The 22,884-nt window shown below is 45.5% G+C and overlaps 1 protein-coding gene across 1 annotated transcript; it reads right to left on the minus strand.

Moving 5' to 3' along the window:
• Positions 1–13,926: 13,926 nt before the first annotated feature.
• LOC121324651 (thioredoxin-related transmembrane protein 1-like) lies at positions 13,927–20,526 on the minus strand. Its single transcript, XM_041266755.1, has 8 exons — positions 19,890–20,526; positions 17,982–18,097; positions 17,692–17,737; positions 17,112–17,240; positions 16,500–16,545; positions 15,935–16,036; positions 15,252–15,315; positions 13,927–15,051 (listed from the first exon to the last, which is right to left on the minus strand). The coding sequence occupies exons 1-8, from the start codon at positions 20,078–20,080 to the stop codon at positions 14,768–14,770; spliced, it is 978 nt and encodes a 325-aa protein (XP_041122689.1). The 5' UTR covers positions 20,081–20,526; the 3' UTR covers positions 13,927–14,767.
• Between the last annotated feature and the right edge of the window lie 2,358 nt (positions 20,527–22,884).

Genomic DNA, 22,884 nt, shown 5'->3' on the forward strand with positions numbered 1-22,884 from the left:
CACTGAGATCTCCTTCGTTCAGATTGAGTGACACTGAGATCTCCTTCGTTCAGATTGAGTGACACTGAGATCTCCTTCATTCAGATTGAGTGACACTGAGATCTCCTTCATTCAGATTGAGTGCGGCACTGACACTGAGATCTCCTTCATTCAGATTTGAGTGACACTGAGATCTCCTTCATTCAGATTGAGTGACACTGAGATCTCCTTCATTCAGATTGAGTGCGGCACTGACACTGAGATCTCCTTCATTCAGATTGAGTGACACTGAGATCTCCTTCATTCAGATTGAGTGACACTGAGATCTCCTTCATTCAGATTGAGTGACACTGAGATCTCCTTCATTCAGATTGAGTGACACTGAGATCTCCTTCGTTCAGATTGAGTGACACTGAGATCTCCTTCATTCAGATTGAGTGACACTGAGATCTCCTTCATTCAGATTGAGTGCGGCACTGACACTGAGATCTCCTTCATTCAGACTGAGTGCGGCACTGACACTGAGATCTCCTTCGTTCAGATTGAGTGACACTGAGATCTCCCTCGTTCAGCTTGAGTGACACTGAGATCTCCTTCATTCAGATTGAGTGACACTGAGATCTCCTTCATTCAGATTGAGTGACACTGAGATCTCCTTCATTCAGATTGAGTGACACTGAGATCTCCTTCGTTCAGATTGAGTGACACTGAGATCTCCTTCATTCAGATTGAGTGACACTGAGATCTCCTTCATTCAGATTGAGTGACACTGAGATCTCCTTCGTTCAGATTGAGTGACACTGAGATTTCCTTCATTCAGATTGAGTGACACTGAGATCTCCTTCGTTCAGATTGAGTGACACTGAGATCTCCTTCATTCAGATTGAGTGACACTGAGATCTCCTTCGTTCAGCGGCACTGACACTGAGATCTCCTTCGTTCAGATTGAGTGACACTGAGATCTCCTTCATTCAGATTGAGTGCGGCACTGACACTGAGATCTCCTTCGTTCAGATTGAGTGACACTGAGATCTCCTTCATTCAGATTGAGTGCAGCACTGACACTGAGATCTCCTTCATTCAGATTGAGTGCGGCACTGACACTGAGATCCCCTTCATTCAGATTGAGTGCAGCACTGACACTGAGATCTCCTTCATTCAGATTGAGTGACACTGAGATCTCCTTCATCTCCTGCGCTGGCAGAAATGCAGGAGGGCACAAAGACATAACTTGAGCCACACCCTCGCTTTGGTGACCGGCTTTCTGCTCTGGAGTTCATTTCCTGCCACCATCCCCAGGACAATCACAGAGCTTGTTAGCAGCATGTGATAAACATCTCCCGGACGCTGCCCAGACATGCGTTCCATTCCGTTAGGTCAGCTTACTTTCCAACCCCTCTTCCCAGCCATATTCTTATAGAATACAAGGAAAGCACAATTGAAGCATCCATCAAAACTGTTACTGTTATAAAGGTTGATCCTAACTGAGTAGGGGTGTCCATGAAGCCGAACCCCAAACTCTACCACATATACCAAATGGGGGTATTCGGTATAATTCAATATTGTTAACTTCTCATCTGAAAAACTCCAAAAGGTCACCTGCAAGTCTCCTCTTTAAATAAGAACAGGGGACACATACTACTGCCCAGATATTATTAGATCAATGATTATATAAAGATATCTTCTCTTCTAACCTACAGTACATGTTTCTGTCTGTACAACATAGCACTGCTGTTAAAAAAAAAGAGATCAATTAATAATAGAAATATGTGCAGCATCAGTTATGAGAAAACAATGAAGTGCTGAGCACCCTGCTGAAGATGCGGGGGGGGGGGGGGATCCAAGGCTACCAAAGCCTGCTGTTAAACACATTTAAAAACCAAGTCTGGCAGATCCTCTTATTTGGCTTTATTTTCTCTTTTTTGAGAAGCAAGTTTAATTACCTCCAATATCCTGCAGCAAGATTAATAATTATTATTATTGAGAAAGAGATAGTACTCCGTAAAAGTACTCTGCAGAAATTGGATACATTACACAAGGCCCCAACTTGACTGTTTAAAATGTTTACTAGGTGTTAAAGGAGGGTTCTTCAGCACAGGAGAAACTCCCTGGCCTGGCCAAGAGCTGAGCTGAAGAGAAGACAAAGGAGGCCGCTTTGAAGGGGCCGGCACTGCGAGGGTTAACTCAGGTGCTGTTCAAACACACATCTGGCTCTGCGGGCCTCTGCTAAATGTGATCCTTTCATCGGCACGGCTCAGAAATTAGGAACAGCTCCCAGAATAAAATAAACAGTAGCAGATGTCCCACGAGAGAGCTGGGACGAGGGGAAGGGGGGCAGGGGGGGGGCTCTGATTCTCTGAAATCACACAGAAAGCACCGAACACCCTTGGGAGGGCACGTTTATAAAAATAAACGCTGCTCAAATCTGGATGTTAATGTTCAGTTTAGAGCATGGTAATTCACTGGGGAGGGCAGGCAGGGGCTGTGCATGGGAGTATTGCTCACATCCATCTGATTTCTTTTCCTGTCTAGATTGCTCATGTGTATCCTATGTTCTACTTTGGGCTTCAGAAAGTTCCCTAACTGTGCGGAAGTGCTTGCAGTCATGTTTTATACTTGTACTGAAGCGAGCGCTAAAACTGCATGTTACAACGTGACGAGAAACTGAACTTACAATGCCGTTAAAGTCATCTTAAATTGTAGTCTTCCCAACAAAAGTGCGACCAGAGACTTGCCATGAACTGAACCGCAGCAGATCTCAAAAGTAACCTTGGCAATGGGACGGGCTGTAAAGTTCTCACCAACTCCCCAGGCCAGGAACTGATCAAACAGGCGTTAACTGTCCCGGAGATAAAAAAAAAAAAAAACCTTCCAAAAAAACCTTGTTCTGGGCCAAACGCTTTTCATCATGAGATCGGACTTCTCCTGGCAAGGGGGCGACCGGAAAACATTTCATATCCCAGCTGATGGGAAGAGTAACCATGGAAACCGAGTGAGTGTAGAACAAAAACAGAATCCGCAATCTAAAAATGCCCGACCACTCGGCGCTTTAATACAAAAAACAAAGTGTTGCAGCTGAGTGCGCGTTGAGATCACACAAGACACAACAAGAAACATGTGCTTCTGATTTAGAGGAGGGAGTCTCTGTCAGCGGGGGAGGAATGTTTTTGTTTTTCTCAGACAGTGGAAGTCGAGATTGTGCTGGAAAGCTGTGAGCAGAGCCTTGCCCTATCAATTCTGATTCCAGCTGGACCGCTGGACTGAAGAACAGCACCTGAAGGGATTACAGAGCAGCAGCAACCTTCCCCCATAGCACTGCCTTTGAGATACCCGCCAATTCCAAACTGATATATAAAATACAAGCAGGTAGCCACCAAAACACCTTCAACGGGGGAGAAGAAGGGGGGAAGGTCACTCATAATGTTGTCATTGCTAATAATAGGTAAGAAGATGGACTTTAAATGTTAGAGAGCCCTCATTTAAAACCCAGTGTTGAAGCAAGATGTCTAGGGTAATAGCAGGTTTGGAGGGCACGATAAACCACTAGTTAAAGTCTCAGTGTTCGGGTGACGTCACGCTCAGCCAAAGCCATGAGAGTTTAATTGCTGGTTTTAACAAAAACAACAAGCCGGGTGTTTTAAGAGTCTTGTTACATTCAGAATAGGATTAAATAAGAGAGCGAATCGCAGGCAGGGCTAGCAGAGGGGAAAGGTACCGCCAGTGACAGTGAAGTTCTATAGCTGGGGCCGGGGGGACGACACACGACCCATAACCTCAGTTAGGTTACTCTTGTAAACAAGCTGTTTAATCCAAGAGGACCAACCGGCTAAGACAAAAAAACATACAAAAATAAATCAGGTTATAATGAAGAAATATTGAGTCCAGCGCTTTTCTACGTGGTCTCCACTTTGGAACTCTGGTGCACATGCTGCAGTGTCACTATAACGTGTGAGTGGGCTGCAGGAGGTTGTTAGTTACACGTGTGCTCCTGGCTGCTTTACCCTTGCAGTTCTCGGGGGACGAACGCACAGCGCCAGCTGCCACGGCAGTGTCTCCGTGATTGACTCGGCACATTATTTATAAACAGCCAGGAAAGCACATATTAAATGGGAGGGGGCGCGACAGTTCCACACGACTTGCTTCTACCTCCATCATGCAGGATCCCTCTGCAGCGGGCCGGCGTTGTGCAATGCCAGCTAGGTCACACACACACACTCCTTAGAAATGTACTGTACTGGTGCTGTAGAAAGCGGATCCCGAGTCAGCTTTTGGTTTTAAAATAAATGGAACGCTTTTTATAAGCGCAATACGATCTAAAAAGAGGCTGGACTGGAACCACGTCCGTATATGCGATCAGTTGTGCAGTATAAAGGCCTCAGGGCAGCTAGCTGTGTTAGTTAGCTGGCTGTAAAATCAGTAAAAAGCAGGCGTCAACTGGAAATGACAGCCTTTATATAAATGGATGATTTATAAGAACCCTTAATGGTACTTTAAAACACAAACTTGTCAATAAAATGTCATTATAACTGATTCCTTGCTAATAGTATGTTTCAAGTAACTTAACAGAAAAACAAATCTAGGATAACTAATTAAATACTTTAAGCACCCTTTTCATGAATGGATTAAAAAAAATGTAATATCTATTCTGAAATATCAGTGTGCAGTTTTGAGTGGCGTTATCTTACCCAGTCCTGTAGACAGGTCTGCATAGATAGTTTGTGATTGGAGCAGGACTTGTGTGCTAAATCAGTGCTTCTCAAAAAAGTTTTTTTTTTTCGTGGCAATGCTGAAACTTTTACTTTATTTCAACACAGCACACCCCGCAGCGGAGTCTGGAAGCCGACCACGAGAGAAAATTGGGGACAAAGTGAGAATAAACAGGAAATGAAGATGGGAGGGGATGTTGACAGTGAGCCCGCACGCAGCACACACTGGGAGTGTCCGTGGCTTGGAGGAGGGATGGATACAGTCAGTAATGGATAATCCCTTTCAGCTTCAGAGAAAGTACCGTTTCATATGTCACGTGTATGTTGAATAAACTCTGTGATCGCTCCAGATATTATTGCAATTGCACAGGGGCAAAACCCAGAGTAAGCATGTGATTGGATCACCAGGCCCGATTCCCCCCACACAGCACCGTACTGATCAGGATGTAGGAACACAGCAGAGAAATGTAACAACCGTTAATTCACACTGATTGCAGCAGAAACAAAACACTATCATAACACATGTGGTCTCGATTAGGGGGTCATTTCAGCCACCCACCTCTACGATTGTAATGTATCTATCATGCCTCAAATCCTCAATCCTGACAGTGAATATGCAGCTTGGAAGTGTTGGCATGTGGTATGAAAAGTCGCTTTCAGAAGGCTGAGGTTTCCCACCATCTCCCTTTCTTTGTGTCCCACTATCAGCTTCTCAATTCAAATGCATTCCAAGAAGCTGTTCTGAAAGCCAGTGAGTATGAGGAGGGCTTTGTCTTCACACGGCGCTGAACCACTCCCCACAACGCTGGCTCACTGGCTATACTGGAACTGGACTAACCAACCCTGGCCTGCTCACCAGCGAGCTGGCATTGCATCTGCTTACCTGGGCCACCACGAGCTGGGAATGCACTCCTGAGCAATGTCAGACTCTCCACGCAGCCCAGGGAGGTGAGCGTGTGGGTATTGGGGCACGGTTTGGTGTAGGGATGTTCACTTTGCACCCTGTCCTGCAAGCTGGCAGTCAGGAACGCTCTCTGATACACTGTGAATGGCGGGTGAACACCAGCAGGATGCTCACTTTGCACCCTGTCCTGCAAGCTGGCAGTCAGGAACGCTCTCTGATACACTGTGAATGGCGGGTGAACACCAGCAGGATTCTCACTTTGCACCCTGTCCTGCAAGCTGGCAGTCAGGAACGCTCTCTGATACACTGTGAATGGCGGGTGAACACCAGCAGGATGTTCACTTTGCACCCTGTCCTGCAAGCTGGCAGTCAGGAACGCTCTCTGATACACTGTGAATGGCGGGTGAACACCAGCGCTCACTTTGCACCCTGTCCTGAACAGTCAGGAACACTCTCTGCACTGTGAATGGCGGGTGAACACCAGCAGGATGCTCACTTTGCACCCTGTCCTGCAAGCTGACAGTCAGGAACACTCTCTGATACACTGTGAATGGCGGGTGAACACCAGCAGGATGCTCACTTTGCACCCTGTCCTGCAAGCTGACAGTCAGGAACGGTCTCTGATACACTGTGAATGGCGGGTGAACACCAGCAGGATGCTCACTTCGTACAGGAAGCAGCGTGACTCATGAACAGGAAGCGTGAGGCGTGCCCGCTGGATTCTCTGGACTCGGTTCTGAAACGAAACCTGCAGAGCTGATTATTCCATTTGCAACCCTATTGGATACAGTAAGAAAGGGGCAGATGTGTCTGTGGATCTGAGATCACTGCATCACGAGAGAGAGCTGGAGAACAGCTCCTGTGTCGGTAACACTTTACATTAGGTGTCTCGAATTACTGTGTATTTACAGAGTAGTTACTTAGTAAATACATGTGTACTGACACATCATTGCAATGTTATTCTGCATAGCTACAATGTGCTTAATAGGTCAATTTTTTTGCACTGCATATGCACACAATCGTATCAGAAAAGAGTTGGGGGTTAGTGTTAGGGTTAGGGGCAGATAGTGTAAATAATAAACAAATAATACTAATGCTAATACTACTACTAATAATAATAATGTATTTGCTATGTAGCTACTATGTAAATACACAGTAATTAGAGACACTTCAAGTAAAGTGTTACCAGATTGTCACAAAACTCAAACCTCCTGGATGAAGTGACCCCCTGCTGACCTTCCAGCTGCTTGGCTGCTCCTCAGAGCTGTGTTAGATTAATCCAGATTGCACAGGTCAAACATGAATCTTCCATGCTGTCTGTGGAATTTCCCGGAGGAATTCTGGAATGCCTGCACCTGTGATTCATTGCATGAGCAATACAATATCCCTGAAAAATCCCAGCATTTTTTACAAATGAGCTCACCTTCATTTACATGTTCCATGCTCCAGCACTTTACTATTCAGCAGCACGAAAATGATACTCAGTTACAAAATGAGACCTTCAGACAAGGAGTCTATTATGTTCAAAACGATTACATGAGAGACACGCCCTTCTCTGCTCCCTTTGCAATGCAGTCACAGTAAGAGCTCAACCCTAACGGCTACAAGCAGGTCGGAGCAGGCAGCCCGCAGCCAAAGGGAATCAGAAGAGCACATGGCTGTGGTTTCCCTGATCCATCCCATTCTTACTGAGTTCAGTAAGTACACTACGGTCCTGATGCTCACAGAATGTTATTTTCACTGCCCATAAAGCAGGCGGTATAAGTGAATAGGAATGATTTGCTATATTGAGTATTTTAGCATGGTTTTGCAGATTCTTGCTGCCTGGCTAAACACTATCTGATGTCTGGATGATTGATGGGTATGCGCGTGTAACAAGGAGCTAAAAAAACAATTCAGGCTCAAAGCAGCCCTGCTTTGCAATACAGCTCACCAGAGCAGACCTGAAAGGATATTATGAAACCAAGATAATTACACTATGTAACACAATTTTTGTTCCTGGGTAGTAAGTGTTATTTCCTAATTGCTTATGCCTCAAAAGTATAGAAAATGGCTATTATTCCCCACAGACTTTGCTTTTGTGACCAGGACAGTGATATTTCAAAATATCACTATTTCCAATGGGAAAATGGGAAAATGTGTGTCTTTTCGTTCACATAAAGCCAGAAAAAAACAACATATGAATCCAAATTAACATGTATTTATACTAGAGTAATACAAAGATGACTACAAAAGATTTACAAGTGAGTAGTTTTTCGAGATTTACAATTATACTGTATTTACTTCTAAAAAAAAAATGTTTTTGTTACGCAGTGTTCTCATTCACGGTTGGTTGATGAGACTATTTTTGAGTTTTTCTTTAATTCAAACTAAATTAGTTCACCGCTCCCTAGCCGTAGGGAACGTCATCTGTAATCTATAAATAACTTTTCAATGTGGTACTGCTTTTTCATTTTCCCATGGTTATGCTAAAGGTGTTTATCATAGTTTACCCTGGCTTGTCATGCTTTTAATATGCCCTGCTATAGGAACTCGTTTCGGACACGTGCTTCAGCCCCCGTTTCCCCAGTCGCCGGGGGGTTGCTGCGCTGAACCGGGATTAATAACACAACTGGAGATTCCAAACTGGGGAGAAAACTGGGGTAAAAATCAATGGCAACGTCTATATAAAAAATGCTTTACAATGCTTAATCATGCTTTCACGATCCATGTTACACTTCACTGTGCTTTCACTATGGTTAACTTGTATAAGGCCCATACTGTACATTGCAGGAGACCCTGGTGTGCTTGTATCCCACATACAGGGCAGCCCCATACTCCAGGGTTTAATAAAGGCCTGCGGCTGTAAATCATTTCAATTGCAGATTCTAATGGGTTCTGAAAATGACTACTAGAGTGGCAAATGCCAGAGCAGGGTCTGTTTCAACATGGCTGCTTTCTTCCTGCAGCCTTCCAGTCACTCCCCCAAGGGCTGGTGATTATTAAAGGGTGATAAGAGGAACAAAGACTAATTCAGTTACAGGAAAGCCCTTTTGTGCTCAGTCAGAGATGGACGTTTCTTGTTCTGTACTGTCAGTGTGAAGGCTGCCGTGGAAACTATAAGCATGTAATACAAGCAGCACAGTGTCTCCCACACCATGATTATATAATCACTCAAATGAAGGGATAGACCCACCAAAGACATGCGGCTTCAACTTCAACACGTACAGTATAAATGTTTGAGAAACATCCAGGCAAGAGAGAGTTGAACCCGTTGAATTTGTTCAGAATTTCGGGGCATCTGATATGTTCTGGCTCATATTGAACCCGCCGCAATTTGTTTTCATTGTGAATGGGTCGAGTCTCTGCAGATCTGCACTGTGTGACTCTGTGTTCCTGTGTGAATGGGTCGAGTCTATGCAGATCTGCACTGTGTGAATCTGTGTTCCTGTGTGAATGGGTCGAGTCTCTGCAGATCTGCACTGTGTGAATCTGTGTTCCTGTGTGAATGGGTCGAGTCTCTGCAGATCTGCACTGTGTGAATCTGTGTTCCAGTGTGAATGGGTCGAGTCTCTGCAGATCTGCACTGTGTGAATCTGTGTTCCAGTGTGAATGGGTCGAGTCTCTGCAGATCTGCACTGTGTGAATCTGTGTTCCTGTGTGAATGGGTGTGAATGGGTCTGTGTTCCAGTGTGAATGGGTCGAGTCTATGCAGATCTCTGTTCCTGTGTGAAGATCTGCTGCACTGTGTGAATCTGTGTTCCCTGTGTGAATCTGTGTGAATGGGTCTAGTCTCTGTTCCTGTGTTCCAGTGTGAATGGGTCGAGTCTCTGCAGATCTGCACTGTGTGAATCTGTGTTCCTGTGTGAATGGGTCGAGTCTCTGCAGATCTGCACTGTGTGACTCTGTGTTCCTGTGTGAATGGGAAGTCTCTGCAGATCTGCACTGTGTGAATGGGAATGGGTCAAGTCTCTGCAGATCTGCACTGTGTGACTCTGTGTTCCTGTGTGAATGGGTCGAGGCTCTGCAGATCTGCGCTGTGTGAATCTGTGTTCCTGTGTGAATGGGTTGAGTCTCTGCAGATCTGCACTGTGTGAATCTGTGTTCCAGTGTGAATGGGTTGAGTCTCTGCAGATCAGCGCTGTGTGAATCAGTGTTCCAGTGTGTATGGGTCGAGTCTCTGCAGATCAGCGCTGTGTGAATCTGTGTTCCTGTGTGAATGGGTCGAGTCTCTGATTCTGTACACAAGCTGGGTCAAGGCAGGGTCAGTGCGGGTGAAAGGTCACATTCTCCAGCCCACGCAGCAGTCGTCGTTTGGATGAAGAGAAACAGCAACGCAGCATCTTACTGCATAATAATACAGGAGTGTAACTGCTGACAGCCCTGTGATTACAGAGGCAGCGCTCTCCACTCCCAGACATTCACATCCCCTGGAACTTTGAAGAGTTCTAGAGTGTTTACGGGGGGTGGGACTCGGCTGCAGGGTTCACTTAACCCCTTCCCCTCTGGAGGCCTGTTTCCGATATCGCCAGCAGACAGGGCACTAATCCCTTCAAAAGATATGGAGCCAATGCAAACTAATGCTGTTTTAACGACCCATGCATTGAACACTCTGCTTGAGCTTTACAGTTACACAATGTCTTGCTGTACGCTGCAAAACCCCCAAAGCCCGGCTGCAACCAGGTTCCAGAATGGCATGTGTACGTATCTGCCATCTGACGGATAGTGCAAGGGTACTGCATATTTCCTTTACTGGAACGTACAGAGTGACAGTGGTGCTTCTCCTGTGGGGTTATAGGCTCAGAATGCCCTACGGTAAATGCCTCATTAATTCGTTTCACATTGCTTTCTATGGAGTGCTGTTAAAGTAAAGGTGGTGGAGAGTTCTAGCAACAGCAATGGATTTCCCTCCTGCAGCTGTGTGTCTTTTCCCTGTCAGCAGCGTGCCAGCTCCATCCTGTGACAGGACTAATCTGGCTCTTAACTCACTTTACGGGTGGCCACGACCCCCTGCTGGCTTGGAGCAGGCCATACATCTCCCGAATCCAGACCTTCGCTCCTGAAGCAGATATGAAAGAGGAGAAGCGAGCTGCAGGCCTCACAGACATGCGCACCCTTTCATTACCCCTGCAGAGTTCATCACCTGCACTCTGTACAATGAGCTCCATTCAAGAGGTAGCAGCCCCAGAGGACAGCTTCACTGCCTTGACTTACTGCAGAGCAGACCCTGTGTGGCTTGGCTGGAGCACAGCACACCCTGGGGACTAACAGGACCCTTTTAGGAAGGGTCTATCCCTCCCCTCATCCCCTTAACCCCTAATCTAAGGAAACTTTATCTTAAAGAAAGTTCTGCAGCGTTTCCATGCCTTATTCTCCCCTTGACCCCCTCAGGCCCCCTTTTTTAGGGTTAAAAGTCAAGCTATGCCTTCATCAGTGGAGCGCGCACGCTATAATTACAGAGGGCCTCATTTTGGGGGCAGCTTCCTGTGCATGACGAAAGCCCCAACCTGGAATATAATCCCCGTCTGTGTGTTCAGGCCAGCCACAGTATACTTACTGAGAGTGTACAATCAGTCATGAATGATGGGCAGAATCGTTCTCAATATAGTAAACAAAGCAGGGCTTTGCCAGCAGTACCGGTCCCCAGAACCAGCCCTCAGATCTGTGCAGCCGGGACAAAGCACGGGTATGCGCTGGCGCTGGTCCCAGTGACTCACACAGGTGTTCAGCAGGTAAGCTCACAACCACCTCCACCCCCCCTCCCCCAGCTTGTCTGTGGAAGCATTTGTGCACTCAGGGGGAAGAAAAAAACATTAAAAAAGACATGATTACCTGCCTCTTCATCACAGCCCTACGACTGCCAGACAGGAAGGCTGAAGATCGTTCGATTGCAGCGTTGACCTGAGGTCTGGATTCACTGCAGCACCACTTTTAAGATTCTTCCTCTTTTCTGTCTAATGGAAACAGCAACACGTTGCACAATTGTAGGATAACAGCACCCTTGTGCCTGCTAATGCCTGCTTCCTTAAAACATGAGAAAGAAAGAATAAGACTTCATTATGAAGGAGAGGAATAGAAAGGGGTCTCCTGTTACAAAGCAGTCTGAGCAACGCGGCCTCTCAATGGGCTTCAAGGGTGTATTGCTTTCACCTTTCCCTAGCCTTGCTTCCAATCTTTTGAAATGTTTTTCAACAGTAAAAAAGAAGCGTGGAGAGCTCCGGAGCACCGAGGCTTGTGTCGACAAGATTCAGTGAAATATTTCAGGAATTCTCTGGGACCAGCAGGTATAAAACATTGATGCCCTTCCAGCCCACAAGCCATAGATACATTTTCAAAATACTTTCTTGTTTAATGTGAAAACTCTACAAGCATGTCTTGTTTTTCATAAGAGTGCAGCTTACTTACTATGTATGTATCTCTCTCTCTCTCTATATATATATGTATGCAGGTGTAACTGCAGTGCTAGCTGATGCACTGCCGTTACAGATTCTGTCCTGTCTCGTCAGTGAGATGAAATGATGTTAAAAGCTCTAAAACCATGAATACAGATGAGCCTGGCTCTTTTGCATTGTGGTTAAGGCACTCGCTTGCGGTCCCAGTTCGTACCCAGCCTGTCATATCCACGTTCCCCTCACAGCTTAGCCTGCTATACACAGCCCGCAAGTGTAGCTAAACCGCTGCACTTACAGCATGCTATACAGGGTACTGTGTAACTACTCTCAGCTGATAAGCTGTTATTCTTTCTGATTAATTGGTCCAGAACAGACAAGAATCCAAGGGCGGTCTCTCAGCCTTGACCGAGAGTGAGCTAGAAGAAAACAGTGTGAAGGTCAGGCTGTGCCGCAGGGCAGCACTGCACACAGACACCTGGACCGCTCAAGCACACATAAAGACAGCTTCTTAATAACAGCCCAGGATTACAAGGGAGGTCGTATGCAGGGTGGCAACATGCCGGTCTCCCTCCTAGAGGAAGCCGACATGTCTAAACTGTGTCAGCAGAGAGGTGCCAGGTTAGTTGCAAGGAGGGCAGGAGTTCAGCAGAGCCTCCCACTGATAACAATCCCTCTGCTTCCAGATCCACGACTGTGGGATGTGCCTGGAGGTCACGCTTCAAAGAGACACAAACTAACAGCTGGATGATCTGTCTTCTCCCTAAACAGACACACTGATAGGGCAGCGTTTGGGACAATATCAAGCGAAGCAAAGCTGAAAAACACACACAATATGAAGACATGGTCTTGATTTGACATATCTACAGCTTGATCATTCCCCCCTCTTCCAGTAACTCCACATCTGCACACTAGCAAACAGACAGACAGAAACCACAACGGGGGAGTCCCTGTGGTCCATTGCCTGCAGGACTGTATTAATCCCCCAGTCCAATCTATCAGCTGGATCTGGAGATACTGCAACAGGTCCCATACCTGCATTTCTTATCAGACTCTCGAGTCTCTGATTGATCACTCCCTGAGCAAGACTCAAGACGCATTCCTACGAACACCCAAAGCAGACAACAAAGGCAATTGAGAATTTAAGACACCCAAACACAGCAGGCCTCTCATCGATTCACTCGGATTGAAGTGTAACGCCAGACTATGCCATTCAGTGACCAATACCAGCCACCCTCCGTGCCCAGCGAGGCTCGTACTCCAACCACACCACCGTCACCCTTGTGTCAAAAGGCAAATTGAATTGTGTTGAATTTTATTGAATTAGTCTTTATCAGCATACAAAAACAAAACATTGACAAATATCAATCAATCAATCAGTAATAAGGGCTAACTGTGTCGTGCAGGGCTGTCCGGGACAGCGACGCATCACAATGAGGGCAGGACCTCAGAGATGTCCTGGCTTGGATATGGGATGATTGGCAGTCCCCTGCCTGCCCAGATATGACGCTCTCATTTAAGAAGTTAAAAAAATTGCTTAATTACTCCCCGCGCTGAGAGGGCCTGGAGTGAAATCGCAGAGTGCAATTGCTTTTCCAGCTCAAGCAGCACATCTGAACTACAGTAGACGAAGAGCGCCATCTGCTGACTGAACACACTCCCTAAAATAGTTTATTCATAAATTAATAACATGCTATAAAAGAACTATGATTTCTTACCCAGCTCTAGAAATCTCTCCTAAACCTAAAAAAAAAAAATAAAATCTGTAGATTTGAAGCAAGGTATTATTAAACTATTTGACTTTTTGAACAAATTATAGTGGAAGTGCCAAAATGTTATACTGAAGTTTCTACTAATCAGGGGAAGGAATAAAATATCTCTGTTCATGGAAGAAAAAAAAAAAAATAATAATAATAATCATGCACAAGAAGAATAATAAATTACAAAAAAAAATACTTGAGACTTCTGATTCTTGGCATTTTTTAAATTTTCTTTTTAATTGACTTATTTCAGCTCTGAATCCAAGGTGCAACGTTAGCAGTTTGTAATGCCCTGTGTGGTGTATATTTGTACATTTCAGGTGTCAGTATACATGCAGAGTATTTGAAATCAACACTGCTGTACAGGAGACAGCCTTTCCGCAGCTAGGCTCAACATTCTGCTATTCTCTGCAGCAGTCTGGAACCCACCTTTGCAAAACATTACAAAATAGCAGAGAAAAAACAAATGCTTCTAAACAGCATTGCAGCCACGCTGAACCAGTCACAATGTGAACTAGTACAGGATCAGCAGCAGCAGCTGCATATGGTGCCTTTCCAATGTGGTTCAGTATGTGATCAACTGAGGGGTCATGCCTGCAGAAGTGGAGGAGAGAGCACAGCTAGAACACTACCGAGGAGTCATGCCAAGAGCTTAAAAAAAACACTGACAGGCAAGAATATGAACTCTGTCTCTCGACAGGTCAGCTTTTAAGCAATACAAAAAAAACTAACTGAATGAAAGTTGAATACTGCAGCTAGGATCGGTTCCCTTTTAGGCAGAATTTAAGTATCATTTTCACTGAGCTCCGAGAGCCATCTTATGGCTGAATATTGAAGCAACATTACATAAGAGAGAAAGCCGAAGTCTTGCTTTAATTATTATTTTTTTTGAAAGGGGTAGTCCAATGTTAATTTCCTGCACACCTCCAGTAAGGTTAGACAGACAAACAGACAGACAGCTGAAGAGCACCGGCATCAAGCCACACTGCAGACTCAGTTCAGCTCTCCCAGTCACTGTGTACGAGGTGCATGCAGTTCCACTCCCGTCCTCTAGGGGTCGCCCTGGACAGCAGTGGCAGGGTTTCTCTTGCGCAGCATATCCGGGGAGCCCTCCTCCACTTCCTGTGCATGGAGCCGCTCTCTGGCCCTGCTGTGCCTCTCCTCGGGCTCACTGCCGCGTCCACGTCCTCCTCCTCCTCCTCTCTTCCTCCAAACCTCCTCCCCCTCCCCTTCCTCCTCGTAATCATACTCGTCTTCCTCGTCAGCCTCCCCGTCCGCCTCTTGCTCCGCCTCTAGCCTCTTCATGATCCGAGCCTGGTCCAGAGCCTGCTTCCCTGGAACAAGCAGAGGAAACAAGCAGTGTTAGTGCATAGAACAGAAAACATACCACACAAACATATCACTCCCATGAAGATATACTGTACAGTACACTGTGCAGGTACAGTACAGACAGCGGACAAGCCTGGTGCACAGCACACCGCAGGAATACAAGCACAGCTATAGCTCCAGTTACAGAAGAGGAAGGGGGTCTTACTCTGGTAGTTCTGAGGAGTGGATCTGCGGAAGGGGAACACACAGTCCGCCACAAACACCAGGATCTGGAAGACAGGACCGAGAGAACACACCCATTGCTTAACAGAGACACCGAGAACAACGAGGAGGATCTAAACTATTACATTAACAATGTAGTTTCTGAACATCTTGCACCTCCTAGACCACTGCAGCTCTAGACACTCGGAGCACCACTGAGCAAAGCAATGCTCAGTAGACTTTGCAGGGCTTATTTTATTCACAATGAAAAGCCATGGAGCCCTGATCATGTCAGCCCTCAGAGGAACCAAATAGTGTGTTAACCGGTTCAATTTAACAATGCAGAACGTGCCTTTCACAAAGCCCTGCACTGAAGAGGTGCTGAAAGCGGCTGCATGAGTGAATGAAGCATCTGTTTTGCACTGATGCACTTCATCCTGTTCACAGTCTGTCCATCAATAAACAGATTTCAGTGGCAATTAACAAGTCTTGGATCAGACTTCTTATCTGTTAGTGTGCACATATATTGAGACTCACACCACCTGGTTTAAACACCTCTAAACCATTGTCACTTCTGCCAGTTAACCTCTCTAAGCACACTGGCTTCTCACTGGATTATCCTGTTGAAATCCCTCAGTAATCCACTGCATCCTGCCCCCGCCCCCTTCTCGCTGGAGCGTAACTCACCAGCCCCAGAACGAGGCCAGAGAACAGGGTGGCCAGAGCGAAGATAGCGTAGGAGCCCCACACCGGCAAGCCCAGGTGCTCCGTGAAGTAATTGTGACAATGCTGAGGAGAGAAGAAAACAGAAAGACATGAAACAGGAGCACAGTCCACTGCAGGGCTGGAAATAAGACTCCTGCTGCAGAGCATTTTCACCCATTCCAGGTTTTACTACAAGCTTTATCGGTAACAGTGTAGAGGTAACCAGTTCAGGTGCGTCTTATTTCTATCCTTGCCCTGCACTCTTTGAATCTTTATAGCGTTTTAGGAATTAAATAAACACAAATAGATTGCGTGTTTAGGGTAGGGCATGTTTACAGGTGTGCATTCATGTTCAATTATGGTTTTGAATTTCAAGTCCCAAAGCATTCTCTCTCAGCTTCTTTAATATTTTCATGTAACCCAACATGTGGGCCAGAGGGGGGAGAGTCAGCTTGTGTGTCAAGCTTGACTGACGTGTAAATTAAGAAAGCAGCAGAGATTTCATTGCTAATGGAAAGATTGAACATGAGTGAAAGTGACAGATTACCCTTATAAACATGGAGAGCTTGAACAGGCCCGACATGGTGTTCATTCTGCAAGAGACAAGCACATCACTCATCATTACCATTAATATCATCAAGACTCTCAAGCATCTTCACTACCTGACACTGAAAGCAATATCCAGGTGACACATCAAAAGGAAAACTAATGAAGACCAGAGAATGAAATGAGACCCCTATTGCACAGCAGTTTTACCCATTCCAGGTTTTACTACAAGCTTGATTAGCCCCAGTGTAGAATTAACACGCTCAGGTGTGTCTAAGACTCACAGCAAAACCAGGAATGGATCAGACTGATCTGCAACAGGAGTTGTATTTCCATCCCTGAAGAAATGTACTATTTTTTTTAACTTAAGTTGGCAACAAAAAAAACTTATAGCTGCACCATCAGGGACATAAAGGACCCGTGACCCAAGCCTAACTGAACACATTACACAACAAAGTGCTTTCATTCAATCTGAAAATGAACAGGAAGAGAGGCTTTCAGAATAAATTGAAAAGTATGCTTGAGGTGAACAGCACGCTACTGGTAGGCTTTGAAACCGGAAACACACACACACACACACACACACACACACACAGGCTGCTACCGCACTCACAGGAAGGATGAGGGTCCAAACCAGGATGACACCGGCTCGATCTCGCGCCATTTCTTCTCGTCGATGAAACTCAGGAAGTCATTCTTAGTCCTGCCTCCCTCGTACTTCCTGAACACACCGTCTTTACAGCTGAGAGAAAAAAAAAACTAAATGAAGCGCCTTGGCCATGCCCTACATCCACAGAGCCAGCCAGCATGCGAAGGAGACTGCTGCTTCATTGCACTGAAGAGGATACAGCTGTCATTACTGGAGACCTAGAACACAAGCACAGGCTACACTGGCAACTGCAGCAGCATTCACAAGCGCTTACTCCTTTGAACCTGTAGCATCTCCAGCGCTCAATTTGTAGGACTCGTTTGAGGAAGAGGCTGAATCGTGCTGTTAGAGCTCAAGGTTACAGGGTTTTCCTAGGAGAGTGAATAGGGCCGAGCGTTACAGTCAGATAAGGGAGCATAAGAACTCCTGTAAAAGACTCCCCATAGTGAAAACAGCCATGTGTAAATAACAGAGTGGAAGCATGCTAAAGCATAGCTAAGCACTGTAAAGAACAGCTGGCATTTTACAATCTTGGGATACTCACTGGTAGATGGTTGGAAGAGCTGTGATGATAAAGCGACCGCTCAGCCCTGCAAAAACAGGAAAGAAAGTTAAACACCGATTCTAACGACAGATCTACACCTAACAAAGACTTTTAGATGCTTTTCTGTTAAGAGCGTTGGGAAGTCTTGAAAAACTTTGCATGTTCTTTATTAAAAATGTGGCATTCGTGTTGAAAGTGGTTCTTGAAATGAAACAGACAGCAATGTGCACAGTCAGTACAGCGCGACACCTCGTGCAACTGGTGGATTTGCCCTTATCCACGGCCCCTACCTGGCTCCTCGGTGACGTCCACTTTGGCGATACTGACCCCAATGTCCTCCCCCCATTCTGCAAAGGCGTTCCACTCTGGCTGAAGCTGCTGGCAAGCTGGGCACCACGGGGCAAAGCTGAAACAAGACGAGCCAAACTAGTCCCACAAAAACACTAAACCCGGCTCCAAGGAGAGGCAGGGATGGAAATAAGACTCCCATTGCATAGCAGTCTAATCCAGTCCTGGTTTAACTAGGAGTTTAATAAGACACACCAGAGCTTGTTACCAATACACTGGGGCTAATGATGCTCGTAGTAAAACTTGGGATGGGTGGCACTGCTATGCAATAAGAGTCTTGTTTACAACTGTGGACAGGTTCCTGCTGGGAGGACCAGAGTTGTGTGTGCAAGCTGTAAGCAAGCTGTAATTTGCCCAGGTAGTCAAACTTGTCTATCAGGTATCTTACACATTGAACTGCAGGCAAAATCCTAATGAAATCCTTGTCAAATGTGTTCAAGGTAAATATCAAAAATTTAAAAAAGCACTCTAGCATCAGGGCCGAGGGTATACCTGCCATCAGTGCATGTGCAGTTATTATTATCAAGGAAGGTATAAGTAAGCTGCGTAAGGAATTCAGGGTCTGTCTTAAAAGGATTAGAGGACATTGTGTGTGCGTGCATTGCACGAGACTCACCTTGACTGTTGTTATAGAAACAAGTAACAGTTCAGAGCACTTCCATGAATAGCAAACTGAGCTGAATCCTTATAAACAGCCTGAGCTCTAGAACCCGGGGGATTGCTCTCTGGAAAACAGCCTGAGCTCTAGAACCCGGGGGATTGCTCTCTGGAAAACAGCCTGGGCTCTAGAACCCGGGGGATCGCTCTCTGGAAAACAGCCTGGGCTCTAGAACCCGGGGGATTGCTCTCTGGAAAACAGCCTGGCCTCTAGAACCCAGGGGATTGCTCTCTGGAAAACAGCCTGGGCTCTAGAACCCGGGGGATTGCTCTCTGGAAAACAGCCTGTGGTCTAGAACCTGGGGGATTGCTCTCTGGAAAACAGCCTGTGGTCTAGAACCTGGGGGATTGCTCTCTGAGAAAACAGCCCGGGCTCTAGAACCCGGGGGATTGCTCTCTGAGAAAACAGCCCGGGCTCTAGAACCCAGGGGGTTGCTCTCTGAGAAAACAGTTTGGGCTCTAGAACCCAGGGTGATTGCTCTCTGGAAAACAGTCTGGGCTCTAGAACCCAGGGGATTGCTCTCTGAGAAAACAGCCTGGGCTCTAGAACCCAGGGTGATTGCTCTCTGAAGAAAACAGCCTAGGCTCTAGAACCCAGGGGGTTGCTCTCTGAGAAAACAGCCTGGGTTCTAGAACCACCCACCCCTTCCCAACCTGTGAACTGCCTGCATGTGCACTCTTACTGTGATCACATTAAAAGCGGTCTGCTGAAAATGTGTGGGTTTTAATTACACGTGAACAATGGGAATGTGACACTTAAAAATAATAAAGAAACAGAATCTTCCTGCAGTACAATGTTTTCTGGACATCCCTTCATCGCCTTTATAATATGTCCAGCGTACACACTGCATAATTAGTTTTATCAACGCGGGTCATGTCTACAGTCTACATGACGTATAGTCTGACCAGGTACGTGTTTTCATTATGTCCGATCGTGCATGTAGACAGTAGCGTAGTACACAGCAACAACCAAAATATCAGCTAGTATTACCAACAATGACCAACAAATCTAATACATTCAATATACCTGTACATAGTGTACGTAAATTAACACGTGTACCGCACGGAAACGTTACATTACTTTAATATTAATTAATCAACATCATTTAACTCCACAACAATAACTGTATTCGTTTCTTTAAGTAAATTCGTATCAACGTGACCAGAGGCACAGAGCGAGAGCGGCTGCTTACAATTCAATCATCCACTCTCCCTCCAGTATATCTTGCCAGGTCCTCTCAGTGATCGTGCGCTGATGGTGCCTCTTCCCCAGCGCCGGCTGCGGTGCCACTGCGCCCAACACTAGCAACGTTATTACCGAGAAGACTGCCGATTTACAAAGCGCTGCGGCTGCAGGGACTCGGCATGCCTGCAGAGACGCCATTATTAGCTCTATGCTGCTCTGGTTCGTCCGTCCTTCTTTCCTCCTCCGGCTTCCGCTTCACCCGGCTATGAAACCTCCCCTTTGCAGCTCGTTTTTTTTTTTTTTAATTACTAATTTTGCGCACTAGTGGCTACCCACGACACCAATAAATAATGCAGTGGTCATGGCGTACATCTCTCCTCATCCTCAGTCACCACAACTAGCACGACGTAGTGTAACTCAGGCTGACTCTGCTGCTTTCTTTAGAGAACCGTGTTTCAGGACAGCTTATTCCGCAGCGACTTTCTGTCCAGGAGCCTTGCTGGTCCGTTACTGCCCGGCTGTGCTGCGGTTAATACCAGAGTCAATTTGAAATCGATCCCCGTTTAGCGATACGGGGTTCAGTGAGGTAGGTCTGACACGGACTAGAGGTCAGGACTCAGGAGGTGAACTGCCTGCTCCTCTGTCATGTGATTGGTCACTCTAGGGTGAGACTACAGGTCCCGGTTTGACCGGAACCGCCCCCTTTCCCACAACATAAAAACAAAAACGGTTTCCAGATAGAACTCCTCGAGTTACTTTGCGTAAACAGTCGCAATTATATTCAAATATGTCTCCACAGTAACATAGTAATATAAGGGTTATTAAACTATACTAAACGAACCCTTTCATGCATGCAATATTAAAATACTGGGGAAGAAAAACTAGTCAGGGCACATACTATGGATTTTATATTGAACATTTCTTTGGTTTTCTTTGTTTTAAAATGGCATCCTCATATGAGGTCATTGTGCATTTGCCTCTCCCACACGTCTCCACTGAAGAGTTTTTGTATCGCCCCTCATATGAGGTCAATTGAAAAAGTTCAACTTAAGCCACATGGTAGAAATGTAGGGCAAAACCAGCAATGCATATTACAGCATCTAGTGAAACGAGACTGCGGGTTAGAAAACGAAGGTGCGGCGATTGCGCAGCAGTCAGAGGCTGTTATAAAATAGCGATAAAAGCACTAGCTTCTAATAAGACCCCAAGAAGTGTCCTAATTCTGAGCTTTGGCAATCTGGTCACCATAGACTAGATTGACCAGCAACAGCATGTCTTGCCCCTCTCAGTTTTTGGGACCTGACCTGTACAATGACAATAAATCTAATTCAAGATTAAAATGACAGGTGTAGCTACAGAAAGAGCGATTACAACATGAACAGTTGACCATACTAAATTAAACAGGCCATGCATTAGAAGGAGTGGCAAACACTGCTGCAGCAGGTCATTCAAAATGATCTAGACAGCATTCAGAACTGGGCAGACACATGGCAAATGACATTTAATAGAGAAAAGTGTAAGCAATAAAAATAGGCGTTATAAATATCATATGGGAGATACTGAAATTGAAGAAGGAATCTATGAAAAAGACCTAGGAGTTTTATGTTGACTCAGAAATGTCTTCATCTAGACAATGTGGGGAAGCTATATAAAAAAAAAAAGGCCAACAAGATGCTCGGATACATTGTGAAAAGTGTTGAATTTAAATCATGTGAAGTAATGTTAAAACTGTACAATGCATTAGTAAGACCTCATCTAGAATATTATGTTCAGTTCTGGTCACCTCGCTACAAAAAGGATATTGCTGCTGTAGAAAGAGTGCAAAGAAGAGCAACCAGAATTTACAAAAGGCATGACATATTCAGACAGGCTAAAATAATTGAATCAGTCTTGAACAAAGAAGACTACACAGCGATCGGATTCAAACTTTCAAAATTCTAAAAGGTATTGACAATGTCGACCCAGGGAACAAGGACCAGGGGTCACAAGTGGAGATTAGACAAAGGGGCATTCAGAACAGAAAATAGGAGACACTTTTTTACACAGAGAATTTAGAGGGTCTGGAACCAACTTCCCAGTAATGTTGTTGAAGCTGACACCCTGAGATCCTTCAAGAAGCTGCTTGATGAGATTCTGGGATCAATAAACTACTAACAACCAAACAAGCAAGATGGGCTGAATGGCCTCCTCTCGTTTGTAAACTTTCTTATGTTCTTATTATTATAACAGCACAGTGATCCAGCGGGCAAAGACCATGATACCAGGCTGGTGAATCTTGCAGTCTGGTTGTAAGAGGGAACACAATGGCACAGCCTCTTACCTGTGGAACCAGGTCTCTCTCTCAAATCAAGTAGCACCTGGGCCAAGCAGGTCTACGTCTCGTTCATTCAATCGCCTTAAATCTCATTTGTATCGTCATTTGACACCAGTGGAGTTACTTAGGGTACGTGTTCTTGACCAGGCGCGTGAACGCTTAATTCTTCACCTGCATACTCCCTCCAGATACAGCTCATTCATTGTGTTGAGAACAGTGCTTTAATTATACAATCATCAAAACGCACGTTGTCCATTAGACACAGGCATTACTTGATAATCTGTGCGAGAATCCCTCTCATACAAGACAAGTTATGGGGACTGCCCCTGGAACAGCGAGCACATCTTTCACAATGACTCTGTCTACACAGTGTCAGCACAGCAATTAACTTCAGTCAACTTGCCACCTTGGGATTTTAAAGACATTGAATAATGAGCATTACTTACAAGAAACCCCTTAATGACATGTTCATTTAATTAATATGAATTAACTCAGGCACGCTGTCTCCTACAGCTAGTCTCCTACAGCTTGTGCATTTAAACATTTAGACCAATAGGGGGCAGTGAATGTTTGTTAACTGTTCAGAAAAGCAAAGGCTTTCTTGTTGAAGATACACAAAGAAACAATACTTGAGTTTCTGGCTCAGCACTCTGATTCAGAGCCCCAGAACAGAACCAAAACGTCACAG

This window comes from Polyodon spathula, chromosome 12, assembly GCF_017654505.1.
Source record: "Polyodon spathula isolate WHYD16114869_AA chromosome 12, ASM1765450v1, whole genome shotgun sequence".
Taxonomy (NCBI): domain Eukaryota; kingdom Metazoa; phylum Chordata; class Actinopteri; order Acipenseriformes; family Polyodontidae; genus Polyodon; species Polyodon spathula.